The sequence below is a fragment of the Nyctibius grandis genome, chromosome 2, assembly GCF_013368605.1.
Source record: "Nyctibius grandis isolate bNycGra1 chromosome 2, bNycGra1.pri, whole genome shotgun sequence".
Taxonomy (NCBI): domain Eukaryota; kingdom Metazoa; phylum Chordata; class Aves; order Nyctibiiformes; family Nyctibiidae; genus Nyctibius; species Nyctibius grandis.
In genome coordinates this window covers 65,330,574-65,350,501 of record NC_090659.1, presented here as the reverse complement: position 1 = coordinate 65,350,501, position 19,928 = coordinate 65,330,574, and the positions used below count along the sequence as shown (strand labels likewise).

Here is a 19,928-nt window from a genome sequence, read left to right as displayed (position 1 = left end):
TTTTAAGAGGGTTTCGGAGATCAGAGATAGATGGAAAATCCTGTCGTTTGCTGTTAGAGGCTGCGGTTGAGAGTTACCTGGGATTTTCCCCAAAACTCATACTGATTGTTCATGACTGCAAAGCACTATTTATCTTTAAAGTGGCCTCATTTAGTGGCCTGATTTTAAAGAACCAGCAAGTAGGCATGATGATGCTATTTTTGGCAGGTCCAACCCATGTGGAAGGTGGGATGCCTCTTTAGAAACATTAGGGCTGTGTTGACAGCAGAAGCATGTGCTGATGTTGCGGTGGTGGAGGTGTGCAGAGATATGATCTCGACCAACATGTCCATCTCATCAGAAAGCCTAAAGTAAACGCAGATCTAATGACAAAGTTAAACTTTGCTGAACGTACCTTGTCTCATGGGAAATGTTCTTGCTATAGCAGAATGAAACAGAGCCTTGTGTGTTACTTTTGTGCAGGCTTGGAGCATTTAGTTGGCACTGTACATTGATATTTTTTTTTTTTTGGTGAACTCCCAGTGCAGTCGTGGCTTGATTCCCCTTAGATGCCAGGAAGCTGAAGGGCTCAATCTAGGGTTTTCAGCTCCTCAGTTTTTACGGGACACTTATCTTCCAACACTAGAATCAGAAAGTCTTTGAGAGACCTTACTGGGCTTATTCTAGATTTTTTCCTGTCTTGTTTTTAAATTATTTTTTAATTATTCAGCTTCCTCACAGAGTAGAATCTATTTAAATGAAGTAATGAGAATTAAAGACTGTTTAAAGGGAAATTGCACAGGGAACTTACTTCATATGTACACAAAGTAATACTGCAATGTGGTTGCCTGTCCAGCAGCAAAAATATGTAGGAGAAACAGGAAATTTTGAGATACACAGTCATATAGTAGTCTTTGCTCAAGGCTGACATTACTACCACAGCTTTGTGTTAAAGGAAATGTTTATTTCAAAATAGTCTTACCATTATAAAATAATGCTAATATGTGTTTCCTGCTCCGATCTGATAAAATATTGCCTTCTTTTGATTAACGTGCATTACTAGATTGTACCCTTAGAGTCACACTGATGTGTTAGCTACCGATCCAGCCTAGCGTGATGTGATGTTAATTGCTTGAGCTAAATGATGCAGGTTGCATTCTTTCACTCACTATTTAATCTTATAGCTATTTGTTTTCTGTTCTTACATAGCAGCTGTTTCTCCGGTAGCTGTTTGACTGTCCCAGGATTTGAACATTTAAACCAAGAAATGGCATGTGTCAAAAATTGTGATTACCATTTGTATGCAAAAGTTTACTGTTTTGCTTTTGGCATGAGAGGAGAGTAACATGTAAATTAATATACTAATTTGTTACTTTCAGAGATGGTGACATCAAAGCAGTGCAGTTAATATTTTGACCAGTATGTTATGATGACTATGATAATTTATTTTCTGTCTGCTTACTTAGTCCCTGTTCTATTTGAGCAGTTTACAAATGGTACTGGATTTAGCTTTGCAGTTCCATATCTAGAGAGCTGCTGCACAAGGTGAGAAATGACTTCTGAATTGCAAAGGGTGTTTATGGATCAATCAGAAAATTAATCCAGCCAGCCTGTTTCTTAACTGCAAAACTGCCTTTCGTTCCAAAACTAACTGCTTTTTTTTTTCCTGGGAGACAGTTCAGGTGTCTAGAACTAACATGTAGCTGAATCCTGTCTTTTTTTTGTGGACAAACATGATTTCTCAAGTGACTTGAGTTAGAGGAACAGTAAATGTTGACTCACCGGTGAGTCATGGTAGCTCTGCAGAGGCCAAATAAAATGTGTTAGGTTAATCTAGATGAAGAAGAAGAAATGAAGCACCCAAGCCAGATGAACTTGGGACACTAAAAATTTCAATACAGCTGTTGAACCGTACCTCCTCAACAAAATACTTCACCATCTACATCCCTTCAACGTTTCCTTGTGCCTCCGTATGTCTTCTGCCTAGCTCTGGTGTCTGTGCCAGACTTAGCCAAGTACGGGATTCACTGGGAGTCCCTGCCTTTTAGAAAGGTGCAATGTCCTCTCTCTTGCTGAACTTAAACTCTGGTTTGATTAATATGATCAGTCATGAAAGCAAATCTACCTGGTTAGTTCTTACATCAATCACTTGCTGCAGACATCTGATACAGAGCAGAAACTGTCAGTGGGTGAGCATGGGTGACTAACTCTGTAACACCTATTTGAATTAATAATGTATCAGTTAAGGATAACTAGTTGTCCCTGTGATACTCAGTTGTGGCACAGGGTTTGGCCAGCCATTCCTGTATAGCCCCATCTGTTTCATCTGTATCCCCATACTTTGGCCTTCGCATGAATGGCAGCATGTTAATCATATATTAAATAAAGGACAGGGGCCTTGATTTAAAAAAAAAAAAAACAAAAAACAAAACTTCATAGTGCTATAAGCTGAATAATTCCTTGGTGGTCTGCAGTAATTGCTTGCCTGAGGGCAGTATATTGTGAATGCCTAACTGAAGAACTGTTATGTTGTATATTGCAGCAGGCTGGTAGAATAGAAATGGTCAGGTACTGTAAGTCAGCTTTGCACAACAAAGGTTGAGGGGAGATAGGATTAACTGATCTTTTTAGAAAAAGCTAAAGAATAACGCTTATGTATGTTAGCATCTTATTAATGATGAATAAATTAAAACTGAAATTGGAAGAAAGATTCTAGCTAGCAAAAGAGGAAAGGTCTGGATTAGCTCGCCAATGGGAAGGGAGGGAAAGGAACCTGAAACTGGTTTACAATGGAGCTGAGCAGTTTATGGAATAAATTGTTGGGTGGTCTTGGCATTAAAAACTAAAGCTTTTTTTAGGAGCGCTAGGTGTCTGACTTCTGCCTTCATGAGGGGATTGTAAAGTGGTTGGTTGGTCTCATGTTTTAGTGAACCCAAAGTTGCAGTGATTCTGCTGAGATATCCGTGGACAGGAGGAACCTTTCTTTTCCCCTCAAGATGCACAACTTCAAATTCTGTCTTTGTTGCCTTGGGTTTTTTTTCCACTTTCTTCCTGCATTCCTGTGAAATATTGGCAGTTAGGTACATGAGCATTGGGTAACATACCCTAATGCTTTTGCTGGTATTGAGAGGCCTCAGGCACTGGGGTGTCCTGCTCAGGTGTAGCAGAAGGGTTGGGTGCAATAAATGGTTCCTTTGAGTCCTGGGCTCCATCAATCAGAGGATCCCAACTATCAAGGGTGGTCATATTCCAGGGAGTTACCTCATTTTAAGGAATCTTATATGAGAATGTTTAACATTTTCAGAGTAAAGGCTGGCACCTTAAGTGTAATATGGCAGTGCCTGGACAGCCTGTAGAAGCGCAGAGCGCTGAAGTAACTTAGTGACTTGAATTACAAGCGCACACTGTTTACATGCTCTGTATTATCTGCAGCTGCTTTTATAACTGATATTTTTAGTCCCCCCAAAAAAACGTGGTTGTGAATTTGTCAGGTTAATGTTTTTATGAGGAACTTAAATGAAGAAAAATACAGCACCGCAGTTAGTAAGTGTAGTGAGTCATTCTGAATAAAATAACAGGTTATTTCTGCAAGTTTAATCCTGCAGAACTTCCATTGACAACAGCAGATATTTTTGCAGAAGTAACATTTAGCTTTCTACCCATTTGTTCATACATTTTAGAACCATTTTTTGGTGTGTTTTGTGCGTATATTTACTAATGTTAAAATGTTTTATTTTAATCTGCATTTAATATTCACCCTTTTAAACTTTTAAGTAGTGTATTTCCCTTGTGAGAAGTACTTGCCCTGATTCTTTCTTCTCTGCCAGTAGTTTCTACATCCCTGGTTTATTTTTTCAAGGTTATTGTTTCTTCAAGTTGTTTTTTTTTCTCAGTGCAAAACTGATCTCATCACTTCATACAATGTAGAATGTTCCCATCTGGTCTGCTGTGTTTCACTGCAAATGTTGAAATTTAACATGCTCTTCGAAATGAGGATATAATTGTTGTAGAGCTTGCTATTACAGTACACCTTTGGGATGGACATAGTGTCCATATAGAGTGTTCAAATGCTAGAATTTAATCTTTAAGGTTTTAGAGTTTTGTGTTTTGTTTGAAAATTTTATTTTCTAACACACATGATGGAAATTAACTTCCTAAACATGAAGTGGGCGTAAACTCAGTTTAGAGTCAGCATGTATTTGTGTCTATGGCCCTTCTTTGCACACAGACATCTCAAGTTTCTCGTAGCAGTTAATCATGGCACCTGAAAGGATGTTCCTGATATTCTCGTAATTCAATGAACAAAGGACTGAGACAAAGGTCTCTGGAAAAGGAGAGAAAGTAGAGGAAAGGAGATTAAAAGGGATGAGGGGAAAAGCAAAAATAAGAGGAAAAGAGAGAATTGAAGTAGTCCTTCAATAAGAGTATGTTTTCCACTTGTAGATGTTGAATCTGACTATATGTTACCAAACAACTAATTAACATAATTAAAAGAGTTAAGAACCAGTCCTTTTATTTACAGTACATGGATGGATGTTTGTACCTGTCTAGTGAAACACAGGAACAGAAATCCCTCCAGTGATCATGAGCTTCAGGAACAAGGCTTTGATTATTCACAGAATAATAGAGTAGCTTAGGTTTGACAGGACCTCTGGCAGTCATGTAGTTCAACCATGGGTTCAAAGCATGTCCAACAAGAACAGGTTACTTAGGGCTATGTGTCCGGGCTGTATCTCTGAGGATGCAGATTCTAGCTCCAGGCAACTTGGTATGGTACTGGACCATCATTACATCCAGCTGGACTTGCTGCAGTATATCAATGCCTTCTTGAAGCGAGGAGCCCAAAAGTGGACACAATTATTCAGGTTCAGGCTCAGAAGTGCTGAACAATCACTTCTCTTGGCCTGGTGACTATGCTCTTGATAATGGAGCACTGTATGCGATTGGCCTTTCCTGCAAGGGCGAACTGCTGATTAACATTCAAAAGATTCTCCGGCTCCTTGTCTGCAAACCTCTTTTCTAGCCAGTCTGTGCCATTGCACAGGGTTATTGCAACCCAGGTGGAAGACTCCGCAGTTGCTTTTGTTGAACTCTGTAAGGTTCCTGGCAGCCCATTTCTCCAGCCTGTCAAGGAGTACCTGAATGCGGCCCTGCTCTCCAAAGTACTGACTGCTCCCTCCAATTTGATGTCATTCACCAACTTGCTGAGAGTGCACTCTGTCCCATCATCCAGGTTGTTAATAAACACAATACATAGTGTTGGCCACAGTGAGGATCCCTGAGAAAAGCTACCAGTAACTGGCTGCTGCTTGGACTTCATACCAGTGGCAGACGCTCTCTATTAACCCTCCTCCTCCCCGCCAGAAGGGGAAGGGAAGGGGAAAAGGGAGACAGACTTACGGGTTGGAAAGTTAAAACAGTTTTAATAAACTATAACAATGACAAAGAGTATAATAATAATAATGGAAATAATTAAGTATATACAAATATATACAAAACCAAGATCGAGCTCCCCCGATGTTGGTCACGTCACCACCAGCACTGCAGGGCAGGCTCCGGGAAGGCCCAGGCTGGGCCCAGTGACGGACGGGAACTGGATTCAGGGATGCACAAATCGGGATTGGGGGCAGCAGGAAAACGGACAGAGTCCTCTTTGGACACCGGCCGTAGCAGACGGCAGTAAGACCCTTGTGATTCCCCATCTTTATACTGAGAATGACGTGTATGGGATGGAGTACCTTCGTTGGTCAATTTTGGGTCACCTGCCCTGTCCACTCGTCCCTGCAGGTGCGACCCTCCTGCAGCTCTTCACTCGTAATTAGGGAGGAATTTAGCAGTGACCTTGGTTTCTCTAGGAATAAGTACAGCAAGAGCCTTTCTGCATAACATCCCTACCGGTGCCTCAGTGATAACTATAAACTTTGAGTGTTATCAGCCCTAGAAGCAGAGACTGTCTGCAAAACATGCAGTTAGTTTCAGAAAGTGCAGTTACTTAGAAGAGGCTTAGCTGGAAGTGAAAATCACTGAAAGGAAAATTGGTTCTGTCCTAGTCCAAACCAGGACAAGAGCACAAGAGGAGACTGAGCCAAAGGCCATCCTAAAGTCAGAGCGTACAACATTCACTGCCTTCCCCTTCCTTGTCCACAGTGCCAGAATTACTGTTGGTAAATCCATCAGGGCTATTAGCAATCACCCTGACATCATGTGGCTGGAAGTGGCTTCTAGGAGATTTGTTCCATAACTTTCCCAGAGCTAGAGGTGAGGCTTGTAGCTACCTGAATCCTCTTCTTGCCCTCCTTGAAGATGGGTGTGACATTTGCATTTTTCCAGTCATCAGGAACCTGCCCTAATCACCACGATGTTTCAGTGATAGTAACATTGGCCATCGCCCTCAGCACCCTGAGGTGCATCCCATCTGCTCCCATTGACTCCTGGATGGCCAGCTGGGCTCAAGAGCTTCCTGACTGTTTTCCTTTACAGCAGATATTGCTCCTGTCCCTCCCAGGCTCAGGGACCTGGGAGGCCCGGGGGCAAAACTAATCAGTGAAAACTGAGGCAAAAAAGGCATCAAGTACCTTGGCTTTTTCCATGTCCTTTGTCACTAGGTCCCTTTTTCCATTAAGCAGTGGGTCCACATTTTCCTTAGCCATCCTTTTGTTGTCCCTTTCTATGTCAGTCATATTCTAGTATTGTTACGTAGATGACTTCCCTAACAGACCCTCTGTAGATAAGCAGCATCTCCATATAGATATTCTAAAACAAGGCGTGAGTAATGTATAGAAAATTCTGAAGGCAACAGAGAAGATTAATTGAAATTTTCAAAGTAAAAGTACAGAATTATATAATGAAAATTGAGGGCGAAAGTTTAATATTAGTTGGAATAAATTTTCACACAGTGGAGTCACCTGTACAAATGAGTTTTGCAAAATAGTTTGAAGGGCAGTAGTTTTAACATTTAAAAAAAAAGATACCTGAATGGATATTTGTGTAATACCTATTTATACTAGATGTGAACTCTGTCTGAAAAACAAAAACTGATGTCCTTGGAGGCATACTTCTGTGGTACCTATGACTGTTGTAGGAGAAAAGGTCCATCGCTAGGTTTCCTCTAGCTCCTCTAGATTGTCAGGTACTGAGCAGTGTCAGACACTGGACTTCAAATTAAACGGATCACTACCCTGTACTGGGATGGTGCTTTCTATGGTCTCTGTTGACGTTAATGGTGAATATTAACATTTAAGGAACCTTTCAACATTCTCTAATCTCTTTTTAAAATGCACTTGCAGTCATGGGAAATTCTGTACTTTCCCATCTTAGGAGTGAGCACACTCTTGCACGTAAAATCTCTGTGTCTGAGTCAGTATTTATCACAGGAGGAATAAAACTTGAAGAGCATGCCACAACTTTGGTACTCCCTCAGGTCATTTGGTAAGAGTAAAAAAGAAATAACTTAAAATTACTTTTCTAAGAAGGCAAAAGATCTTTTTTCTTTGGTTTTCTTCTCTCTTCACTTATAAAACCTGATTTACTTCAGTGAATATTGTCTACAATGGAAGCACTTCTGATGAAGAACCATTTTTGTATGTGGCACTCTTATAGCTGTGCCTATCGACTCCTATAAATTAAATAATTTGAATTTATTTTAAGAATGTGTTGTATGTGTTTATACAGGTGGTTTTTGTTTATGTAAGAAGGATTCTATGCAAAATTGAACGTTTTTCAGTAGCTCCTGGGTTAACATTCTCTATACATTCAAGTGCATCTGACTGTGTGTTGAACGGATGGTACTAAAAATGTTTCTATAATTAAACTGTATTTAAGTCCTTAGAGAGGAAGCTTTTCAGCAAGCTGACCTTCAAGTATAACAAACAAAATGATAACAAAATGCTCTTAAGCCACAGCCCATTAAATGAGTAAAAATAATATTTGAAGGGGTTTTTTTTCATAGCTGTGGGTGTTGCATTTGGCAGTTATTCAGGAAATGTAAATTTTAATATTCAGACCCTCATTTCACATGGTATTACTCCTATCAGTAGCTCCTCCAGAAGGGAAATGTATTTCTGAGTGAACTCTTCTTCAAGTTATTTGGGTCCTGGTTTGTGTTGTTTGCAGAGTTCCTGCTGAGTATAAGATGATCCTTTTCATGCAAAGGACTGTGGAAACTGCAATTCTTGAAAGTGAGCAGTGAAAAATTACCCCGTGCACATCCCGCGCCTGTTGGACACAAGGCAGCGCAGAACCACAGGCGAGGATTCAGCTGGGGCAGACGTGCACTTTGCAGATAGCCTGCCTCTGCCCACTGCCTGGAGGTCACCACCACCGCAGCTCCACCAGTGGAGCAGGTCCTGTCTACCTGAAGTGACCTTTTTTCCTACCCCTTTTCCATCGTAGGAAGTATTTTTCTTCTGGAATCTCCCATATCCATGCCTTTGGCGTTGGCTCTGCTGTGGCCTCTCCTGTTTGCTTTGAATATATGGTTTAGTTTTCTGGATGTTTTATCATGAGGAACACAGGTTTTGTATCTGGGCATATAAAATGCACTGGTTATGTTCACAAGTTCAATCTAGGTATCTGGTCATTGTAAAAGGTGCTTGAGTTTTGAATTCTATGAAACTGCTTCCAACAAGGGGTTAGAAGCTTAATAAACATCTTGTGCTGTGATTAAGGTGAGAACCCTAAAGAAAGTTAGTTATCTGTAGGGCCATAGGAGTCACTGGCAAAGGGACGTTAAATCAAATTGTCAATATTCCCATCTTAGATACTGCAGTCTGTCGGCAGTCCTATAACACCGTAAACTTGGGTGAATATGAAGCTTAACTTTCTAAGTGAAGTGGGTTTTGTGACCTTTGGGGATATATATAATCCTTAACATTTGTCTGCTTGGATCAAAGCAGCTTTGTTCTGATGCAGGAGACTATTGCTGTTCTTCTTCTGTGCTGTATTTTATAGAGATAGTCTGCTATTAGACTAAAAATGTTGCCTTCTGTGCTGCCTCCGACCCTAAACGTTTGGAAATAAGATACTTTTTGTCACCTGTTTCTTCTTTGCAAGGATATTTGCCAAAGACTAGTGGTTCATTATTTGCTAATGAATCTATTATCCTGAACACCACGAGTTACCTAATCATTGCTTCCCAAAAAAGACCTTTGCTTGCAAGGTGGTATTACATTTTGATTGTTATGTACTTAGAATTAATTACTTTTGATTGGTTTACACTACTGTTGCTACTATCATTCTTACTAACCGTCTCTATCTTTCCTTTTGCAGCTTGGGTCCTGTGTTTGCTCTGTTCGTACCATTTTATTCTTCCATTCCAAGAGTGCAGGTGACACAAGTATTAGGCCACTTTTCTATCACAAACAAGACATTGGTCTACATACTGGGTTTACAGGTATGGTATGTACTTGCTTGTTCATCTTTTAATGAGTTACTAATGTAGTCGTTAGTATTTCTGTATGTTCATCTGTGAATTTTGATGCTTCCACCTGTATGATTCCACATATGCTTAGCTAGTGACTGTCCCATCGACTAAAATATTGAAAAACATATGTTGCTAGTATGTATTTCTACATGCTGAAGTGGTGGGTGTCTTGATTGTCTTGCATAGGAAAATATGATAGAGAAATTCTATACTTTTTTTGTTGTTGTTCAATGAAGTGAGCTAGATGAAAACAGAACCTCATGCTAAGGCATATGTATCTTTCGCCTTTATTTACCAAATTTTAAATTTGCTTATGTTCTTGGTTTTGTTTATTTTCCCCTTGTCTGTTAGAGCTCAAACAAAGCTATAGAATACAGTATTTTTCTGTGGTAAGACTGTCACTAAGTAATTAAGGTTTGGGCTGAATTACGCTTTTATATAAATATTATTTTTTATATCAAGCATTACCATGTGACAGGTAATTAAAATAGTGTAACATAGAGCACAGCACTATCATGTAGTATTGTGTTAAATACGAGCGGAAAAATATAGATACTTGGTACAGAAGGGCAGTTGTTCAAAAAAACAACAACAAAAAAACCTCAACAGCTTAGAAATGAATGGACACTCATGTCACAATCTGAACTATGAAACAGGAGACATGCAAACTTATGAGAAATTGTACTCATTTTTATATATTCCAGGGACTCAAAAACAGCTCTAGCACTAGCAATGGAAAGCACCATAGCTGTGAGGTGTGGTAGAAAGTATTTTAGAATGAATGGTCAGTTTCAGAACATTGACTCGTGCTCCACATGAACATTTCATTCATCCATTTTGCTGTTCAGCCTTTGGATTCCTTAGATTTCTGCTCCAGCACCTTATTTTCTTGATCTTACAGAAATCTTCTTTCCTCTCTTTGGAGGAAATACCACTATTATTCTGGTCTTCGGGAAAGCCATGCTATTGTTTGAACTCTTTTTCATCGTGTCCTTTGCCTTTTGCTTTTACATACACACCACCTCCAATACAGATCACTGCTGTTACTAATCACTGTATCTTCGCTGGATCTTTCCCTGCTGCATATGGAGTGGTTGCTGCCGTCACACAGAGGCTGAGGGAAAAATCATTTGCCTTCTCCTCATTTCTAAACTCTGCCCTTATCTGAAGTCACTCTTTCCGTAGTCAGAAGTCTAGAGGGAAGGTGTTCTCATGATTCAGTCGACATCGTGCAGAACTATTTTAGTAACCAGTATCAGTCTTAAGTTTCAGCCCATTTTCCTAGTTGGTAATGACCTTCTCCAGGTGATTAATCATATACTTTAGTAGAAATGATGGGCTGCCCTGTCGGCTTATCAGTTTTTTTTTTAAAAAATTCACTCCAACATATTTCTGTGATTTCTTGTTGACAAATATGGCACTGGGTGAGAACTTAATTTCTTTAATTTTGATGCTCATGCTTAGTATCTCTGTGACTGCACATCTGAGAGCTTCACTTGCACTGCCTTCCCTGCTTGGAACTCTTCTCCTGTTGCTGCTGAGTCATTTCCTTTGCTTCAGTCTATCTTTCAGACTTGTTTTTCTGTGCAGCCTATAACTGACATCCTGTTATACTTAGTATGCTATATGAAAATAAAATGTATTGTTCTGTAGAAGGAGAACAATTGTTGGATCCCTGTGTTTTTTCCACTTCTGCTACTTCTAGAATACATTTTTCTAATGTTAAACTGAATTTTCACAGAAATAAATGTCTGACTTCTCCCATTGTCACGATAAGTACGTAGCCTATATAATATTGCAACATAGTAGTTCAGACAACAGCAGCTTTGTAAAATTAAAATTTTAAATCACTGCTCTTGTCTTCTAGCTCTTAACCTCTGGTTCCTACATCTGGATTTTAGCCTTAAGTGGATTGGTAAGTCTTACTGTTTTAAAAATCATGTGTTACTTAAAACACTTTGTTATGTATACAATCAGTGCAGTATATTTGGACTCAAAAAGAACAGAAATTACTGAGTAATGTTTTTATTTTTGACAGTAAGTAGAAAGTTTTCATCTTTAACTTCCAAAGGTGTAAAGCACTGGCTGGCTGGTGATAAAGTGACAGACAACAAAAGAGCTGGTTAATATTTGCAGGGTGCCACTGCTCTCTGACCCCCTAAAATTAATTTTAAGGCATGGATATAGCTTTAGACCCACAACTATAAATGGGACTGTTGAGGAAATGGTAGAAATGTTTACCCTATTATTTTTTTTCAGTTTTCGGCAAGCCTCAAGCTTTTATTCCAAAAAGCGGCTTTTAGCAACTTTGCTGTGAGGATTTTTCATGTTTTGCTCTTCTGCTAGGACATCTGTAGTATTGCCATTTCTCGCTATGATAACGGCAGTAAGGGTGCAAAATCACTTTCTTCACACCAGTCAGATAATGTCGATGTGGTCTATCGTTTTCCTTTCTGGCTCTGTTCTTAGTACTAAGGCACTTAGTGCTAAAACAGATTGTACTAAGTCTTCCAGATTGTTAGATACTGATACGCTTCTTTTAAAAGTTTACAAGCTTAGAAATTAGGAGTTCAGACTGATTTCTTGGCCCAAAGCACTGTCTGCTTTTCAAGCAGAGAAAATGCCACCTCTTCCAGAGCAGCTTATTATTAAGTTGATGCAGTCTTAAGAAGAACTTAAATTGTGCCCTTGCTATTTAGAACCTGCTAATTTGAATTTGTAGTGAGCTCAGAGTGAAATGCTTGTGGATACTTCACATATTGCTGCTATAACTCAGTAGTTTGGTCTCTTACCATTTGCATTGACTGTTCCAAAATAACTAACAGCGGTGACGGAGCAGGAAATAGTGAAGTCTGCTCAGCAATTTGGTCTGACCATAAATATCGATGAAAACTGTGCAACTAACAAACCAGAATTTCTCTCTCTTGGAGATCAGCCCAAGCCTCTGTGCCCACCTAAGGATCTGTGACTTCCTCCAAACACACTACCCTTCCTGTTACTCTTTTGGCTCTTTTAATAGCCCTTCCTTTTGAACAGGTGTTCATTAGAGGGAAGGAAAGGAAAGGAAAGAAAAGAAAAGGCATTTTAACTCCCTCATACCTGGTGGCAGGAACTGTATGTATACTCGGTTGTACAGACTTATAAAGAACGGCTCAAACATTTTTTTTCATAATATATTACATGGTTCTTTTTTAATTCCCTTTTAATGTACAGTTTTATTCAGCTGTATAATGCAACTTTCTCAGGATTCTTTTTCATAAATGACCTTTTCTTTAATTGCAGGTTGACAGTATGCATAGGTGTAAGTCCATAGGAATAAACTGAGCATTCTCTGTGTCACAGAAAGGCTTAAAAAAATCATTTAAAGTTTTCCTATTGCTTCAGTCAGCATAAATTAAGTCATCATCAATGATGGTGTGTTTTCAGTCTCAATTTCTTCTGCAGCAAGTGGAGAGCTGCACTCCACTGTTTTGTAATAAGTGCTACGATTTTGAAAGAGGTTCATGTAATGAATTTCAGATATTTTTTGCACAGCGTATCTGTCACACTTCTATGAATAAGAAATCTCTTTTTCTCCTCTATTAGAAATGAAAATTTGGCATCTTTTGAGAAAACTTGATAAAGGGGTAAAGTTTCACAGCATATTAAATAATTTGAAGAGGGATATGAAACACTGTAAAGGCACCTTGTAGCACTACAAGTGTAGATACTTAATAACGTATGTATATGTACAATTACAGAAATGCGTAGGTTGTCAAATCAATATTAAGTCATTCTGACAACCTATGTATTTTTGTAATTCTTACTGCTCTTGACATTTTTTAACATACTATATCTTTGTTGAATCAAATTTTCATGTATTTGTACAAAAAGGCTGAGTAAATGCAAGAACAAGTCAGCTAGGTGTGATATTTAGTCACTAGTTCATTGCCTGTTAGACTCTTCACTGTCTGTATTTATAGCTCTAAAGATCACTTAGAAACTCATATGACTGTACATGATGCTGTTCTGCAATTTAGTTTTTGTTGCACTTCTGCTTAAGTGGAGTATTAAAATGGATGCTACCAGCATGATTTCTGAATTGTCGTCAGTTTCCACTTTCTCTTCACCATGTTCCTGGTTTAGGTTTATCTAAATTCTCACTATTTATATTTTAACATGTATTTTAACTATGAGTGTTCACTCATAGACTAAACAGGATCTGACTTTCCAGGTACAAGATGTGGCACTGGAGATTGATTTCTGTGTTCATCCTTGCTAATGCTGTTAGACTTCCCTGTGAATTCTAGGCAGGGTGTAGAGCAACTGGGAGTTGTACCGCCTTGAGTTCTTGTTTTCAGTGGTTTTGAGTGATGCTATCATTACAGAAATGTGTTTGTGTGTGCGTATGTGTTTGCGTGTGTGTATGAATCTATGTATGCAGGTGGGCATTGATGTAATGTGCCTCGTGATAGGGAATTTTAGACAGTTTGTAGTTTGTCGCTGGGTTGTTCTCAGTTATGGAGATTACAGCACGTGTTTTACAAAAGGTCTACTCTGTCTGTCTTTGCCGTAAGGTATATCTTCCTAAATCTCTAATTTTGCATAAACATAGGAATGCACTCTTAAAGGCAGCTTCTTTACTCTTCAGGTGAAACTGGAGTACCACTCAATTATCGTTCTTTTGGTATGTCGGTATGGGCCTGGTAATTTCAACTGCTGGTATGTTGTGTAAAACATGCTTTTTAAATACATGATCTCCATTTTTACAAAAAAGGGAGAATTTAAGAAGTAGACTGTAAACAAATTCACAAATCTGATGTAATCAGTAATCTGTAATGTTGTTCTTAAACTTTATGAAATTAATTTAGTTTCTTGTGATTTGTTTTGCCAGGAATACACCATACTTGGTACATACAGTCCATATTTGTTTGTTATGAGAGGGGTGATTTTATGTCGTAAAATGAAGAAACTTCGTATTAGAGATGCAGATGTATCATAAGTCATACAGCCTATTTCCATTTGACTTTAAGCCAGAAATTCTTTCAGTGGTTGTTTACAGAAGTGCTTCCATGTAATGCATATCACTCAGTTTAGTGAAGGCCTGAAACGGTTTCCCGGCTATTTTTGTCTTTAAAACAATCAAAACACCTTAGAAAATGGTATCCACTTGAATGTTTCATTGGATGCATACATATCAACCCATCTTCTCTCCCTTTTTTTCCCCCCTTCAAAATCTCTTGGGTTCTCAGCTTACATTTCTCATTACTATACTCTTGCAGGACTGACATTTGAGGGGCATGTCAAGGCTCACTCAATCATAGCTACAGAATACCTGCTTCAAGAAGTAAGCTCAGGTTGGTACCAGTAGATGAGGTATGCCCGCTGGGACGTGCAGTTCCCTCCGCTCATTACTATAATGTCATCATACAGATCACATGCTGGGGTTTCTGCTAACCATGTAGCTAGGGCTATATTTCATCAGGGAAAGGTATTTTTCATGCCCTTTCTGTGATTTTAGTGTTGTAGACTTTCCTCTTATCTAGTGTCATTTGTTTATTTTTTGGCAAGGTGACCTGCACTGCATAAAGTTCAAATGTGTGGAAGTGAGGTTGTAATTGTTTGGGGAGGAGAGAGATGCAGATATTTGCAATTCTGGAAGAAGGAGAAAGTAGTGGGAAAGGAGGGGAGAAGGTAATAATGTGGCAGAACATACTTTCTCTTCTATATTCATGGCTTCGGGATCCTGTAGAAGAATGGATTTTAGTTTTCAGTTTGTACTTCACTTCAAAGTTTTCAGTTTCTCTCTCAGATCCGAGGAAGAGTTTGTGTGCCCAAAATCTGGTCTGCTTTGTCAATTGTGCCAGCTGGTTCAGTAAGAGGTAGATTGCTTCTGTCAAGCTTTTCTAGCCTGTACATGGACACCATAATGGCTGCAACGTTACCATTGTTTAGAGAGGGAATCCATGAGAGTAATTCAGCTCTGTGTGTACTTTGGGGACATCTGCCATAGGGTGAGTCACATCTTAAGAGCGTCCATTTCTCTCTGTTGACTATGCAACCAACTTCAAACTGCAACCAACTTTTCTGGGGTTGTTTAGCCTGGAGAAGAGGAGGCTCCGAGGTGACCTTATTGCAGTCTACAACTACCTGAAGGGAGGTTGTAGTGAAGTGGGAGTTGGCCTCTCCTCCCGGGCAACTAGCGATAGGACAAGAGGGCACAGCCTCAAGCTTCGCCAGGGGAGGTTCAGGTTGGACATCAGGAAGAATTTCTTTACAGAAAGGGTTCTTAGACTTTGGAATGGGCTGCCCAGGGAGGTGGTGGAGTCACCATCTCTGGATGTGTTTAAGAAAAGACTGGACATGGCACTTAGTGCCATGGTCTAGTTGACAGGGTGGTGTAAGGGCAGCGGTTGGACTCGATGATCCCTGAGGTCTCTTCCAACCTGGTTGATTCTGTGATTCTGTGATTCTGTGAAACAACCAGCTCATATGTAGGCTTTTAAATTACAGACGTCTACGTTGGGGTAGATGAATCCAATCATGATCTTTTATGTAAAGAGGTTTGGTTAACAATATGATGACGATCGCCTGCAAGAGCTGTAGCACAGACCCAAGGGAACCTACCCTTAGGTCACAAGTACAAGAATAGATGTACTGTGCTGAAATGGCAGTACAGTCGTACTTGCACATACACAAAGAATGATTGAGATCTAATAATGATTGCATCTGACCAATAAAGGTAGCATTGATGGTCTCTGAAGAAAAAAAAAAATTCTGGGAAATTTATGAGCCCAGTCAACTGGGAAGGAAATTGAAGAGAATGTTTATTATTATTATAATCTTATTTTTTCTGTCAAGCTAACTATTGCAAAAGACTGTTTATACTCTTAGTGACTACTTCCAAAAAAAAAAAAAAATCTGTTGTGTTACAATTACATTGCAGGTTATAACTACAAGTTGAAAATACATGTGTAGTGATTTTATTTGTTGGGTGGTTTTCACACGATCTCTCTTAGTTTGATAAATGTTTTTCTCTAATCAAGGTAAGTACAGAATCTCAACACGAAGTTTAACCCCTTGTTTTGATTCTAGTTCTATAGAATTCAGAACATACTAAGGAAAAGCAGATAAAATAGGTGTAAAAACATCACTTCATCTTAAGAATACTGCTATTTGCTTTCAGTTTGTTGCTATCTGAAAATAGCAGTCTTGAATACATATGATTAATTTATTTAAATTATTCAGAACAAAGTAATTACTTGCTGACATTTAATTCTGTCAAGTTCTCACCATTAGGCAAAATAATTTTCAACACAATTTTCTACACCAATCTGCCGACTGTTTTTTTTTTTGTTTGATTTCCTTTTTTAATGTTAGTCAAGCACAGTGATTTTAAATATCTCAGTTAGTAATGGAGCATATGTGTCTTTGTCGTGTAAAATATCGGAGAGCTTCCATTTTTGGTTTACCTAATATAAAAGAGAAACTACACCTACTTCCTTTTTCTGAAAAGTGTACAACTTTGGAGGGGCATGAGGGAAGGGGAGAGGAAGTTGGGCTTTCTACAGCGGTGGGAAGAGGTTAGGAAACTTCATGTGAAGGACCAGTAGTAAGCCATGATGTTAAGAAACTGAAAAAATGTAAGCACACTTTTTTCTGCAGCATGCCAGACAATTTGCAGCATACTCCATTTCCTCTGCTTAGCATTTTGCTTGATGTGATATGGTGGATGAGGTTGTAGGATACGATGGTGTGACTACCAGAAAACAACTAAGATGCATTTTATGTTGCCAGCCAAAAAATCTCCATCTAACAATGTGAACTTAACTGCAACATCTTTCTGGGGTGACTTTTTAGAGCCTAAAATACTCTGGAGGCTCATCTGTTTGGGGGAAATAGCCCTTTAACCTGATGTACAGTGTAGAATTTGGGATGTAAAGAGATCATCTTATCTTCATTGAATAAACAGAGTTGGTTTACTTTCTTAAACACTAGAAATTCACTACATATCTGTAACAAAAATGGTGTAAAAAGTTACTTTATACCTTATCAAAGCTTGGGTTTTTTTTACATGATATATATCAAGTTCTGCATATGAACCAGCTAAAGAGGAAGTTCTTTGGAAATACTTGACATTAAGTTGAGTGTATGACACTAAACCAGACTGAATCACGAGACCTATTTTAACTACAAATGTCTCCATTCTGGGTCTATTGGAAATACGCAAATAGGTCTCTCTTCCTCACTAGATGAAACTTCTTGAAAATTTGTTAAAACTGAGCACAGCGTTTAAAGTTTCTTATATTTCCATCTAATAGCTTTATAATTGGAGTAGTAAATCAAGGGAGAAAGGAAGGGGCGTGGCACTGAAATCCTAACAGATGTGGAGATAACAAGGTAGATAGCCATTGTACACTTGGTGCTCTTCATAGCTGGGTCTCTCCTTCCATATGCTTATACTTGTGAAGAACTGCAGTCTCACACGATTGCTCTGAACAATTACTGATCCACAGTAAGTTTCTTCTTACTTACAGAGGTAGAAGATATACTTCTCTTCTGCTAGTCCCACAAAGTTTTGTCTTGTTCCTTCTCCAGATGCTTTTTATTTTAGATTTTACGGTGAACTTTATATTGTCAGACTCAACTTCCTGCTCTGTGAGCACAGAAGTCCACACGTTTGGGTTATGCAATGAGTTTCTCTCTAAGGCAGGACAAGGAGGGGCCAAGACACTAGTCTGCTGTTGAGGAGCAGCAAGGAGAGAGAAGACAGCCCACTGCAACTGGTGCATTGGCCATAGACCAGGCATGCTACTCCAGTGAGCTCAGTAAAGCTAGGAAGGCAGGTAGGAGCCATGTGTTTGAGTCTCACACACAGTGCAAAGTGCCATTCTCCATTTTAGTGGTGTCCATAAACTTGTAGCCTTGTAAAGCCTTTTCTTCTGATTAAAAGCTCTGGAATGACTTGCTCGCTACAACTACCTGGAAGCAGGTTGTAGCAAGGTTGGTGTCAGTCTCTTCTCCAAGTAACAAGCCATAGGACGAGAGGAAATGGCCTCAAGATGCACCAGGGGAGGTTTAGATTGGATATTAGAAGAAATTTCTTCACGGAAAGGGTTGTCAAGCATTGGAACAGGCTGCCCAGGGAAGTGGTTGAGTCACCATCCCTGGAGGTGACTTCAAAAGACATGTAGATGTGGTGCTTAGGGACATGGTTTAGTGGTGGACTTGGTAGTGTTAGGTTAACAGTTGGACTTGGTGATCTTAAGGGTCTTTTCCAACCTAAATGATTCTATGATTCTGTGACTAACTGTCACTACTTAGAAAAATATGAGAATGCTTTTACTGATGCAGCTACTAGTTGGTGCTTGCAGTATACTTTCCCTTTTGAGACAAACAAGTCCCAAAGTACTGCAGTACAGACATGCTGCTGCTATCTCTTTGCAGTATTTTCTATCTTGAGTTGATAAGAGAATGATTCTGTTTGTGGTTAATGTGTTCAGACACGTGTCAAGATTTGTCATACATTCAGGGAGATGTAGATTTTCCTATCACCACTTGCTTTGTTTTGTTCTTGTGACTTTTTGAACCTGTTCAAGATTTAGGGTGCCCTGAAAACATTAGACCTTAACAAAGGGCTGTAGGTGATAAGAGTGGGCAGAGATCAGAGCTGGGAGGGACATTTGGAGGAAGTGAGGGAATACTGATGTGATGTTGGACAGAGTATTTTGAGTGAGAGCTCTTTCACTGCCTGGTTACACCTGTGAGACAGGTGCACAACCAGGAATGCAAAATCCCTGGCACCAAAGAGGGGGCCTGGCTCCATAGCCTAACAATCCAGGGTGGGAGGAAGGAAGATAATTTGTAGGTTCTGGTGGTGCTTGTGCATTTTGCATCTAAGAAATCTTCAGGTTAAATGTATGCATAATATTTGCAACCTGGTTCGGTAATTCTTGCTCCCAAAAAAGTGACCTTCCTGGTAGCCTTCCTACGTTTTCTTGAGTGGGGAGCCTATCTATGTAACTCTCTTGGGACCAGGTGGTTAGCTTCTGAGGGACCTTCTGGCTAGGCAGATACTTAAAGTTCTACATACCAAAAGTAGATGAATTGCAGAATTGATAAGAGTTTTCCTCCAGTTACTTATTCTTTGGCAACTATAGTTGTATCTTAGTTTCCAGTTGACATGCGCAAGTTTTGGTAGTGGGCTTACATTCATCTGGAACAGCTTCACTGGAGCTGTGGAAATAATTTCTGAGGTCATGAAGAAGCTTCTGTTCCAGTGCAGTAATTCCTGGGGTTGAGTCAGGACCTTTCTTTGAATACAGAAAGTTTTTGTTAAAGGCAGCCTTCACTATGATGACAGAGTTGACAGCCTTCCTCTTATCCCGTCCCATTTACCTCCTTCCTTGTAGCACAAAAAGATTAAAGGGGCTAAGGGTAGTTTAAACCTGTTCTTTCTCATTTTAGAATGGTGTCTTGTGATTGGTGTTACATCCAACCCTGAAAGCAGTCATAAAATGAAAGTAGAATAAAATGAAAATCAGCATTT

General features: G+C 39.4%; 1 protein-coding gene across 1 annotated transcript in view; it reads left to right on the top strand.

The window, feature by feature from the left end:
• The window catches only part of UBAC2 (UBA domain containing 2), a 107,698-nt gene that overhangs the window by 63,084 nt on the left and 24,686 nt on the right, over positions 1-19,928 (top strand). Inside the window, exons 5-6 of the mRNA XM_068423999.1 lie at positions 9,247-9,370; positions 11,268-11,315. Of these exons, the coding sequence (XP_068280100.1) occupies positions 9,247-9,370; positions 11,268-11,315 (172 nt within the window). The remainder of the gene's footprint in view (positions 1-9,246; positions 9,371-11,267; positions 11,316-19,928) is intronic.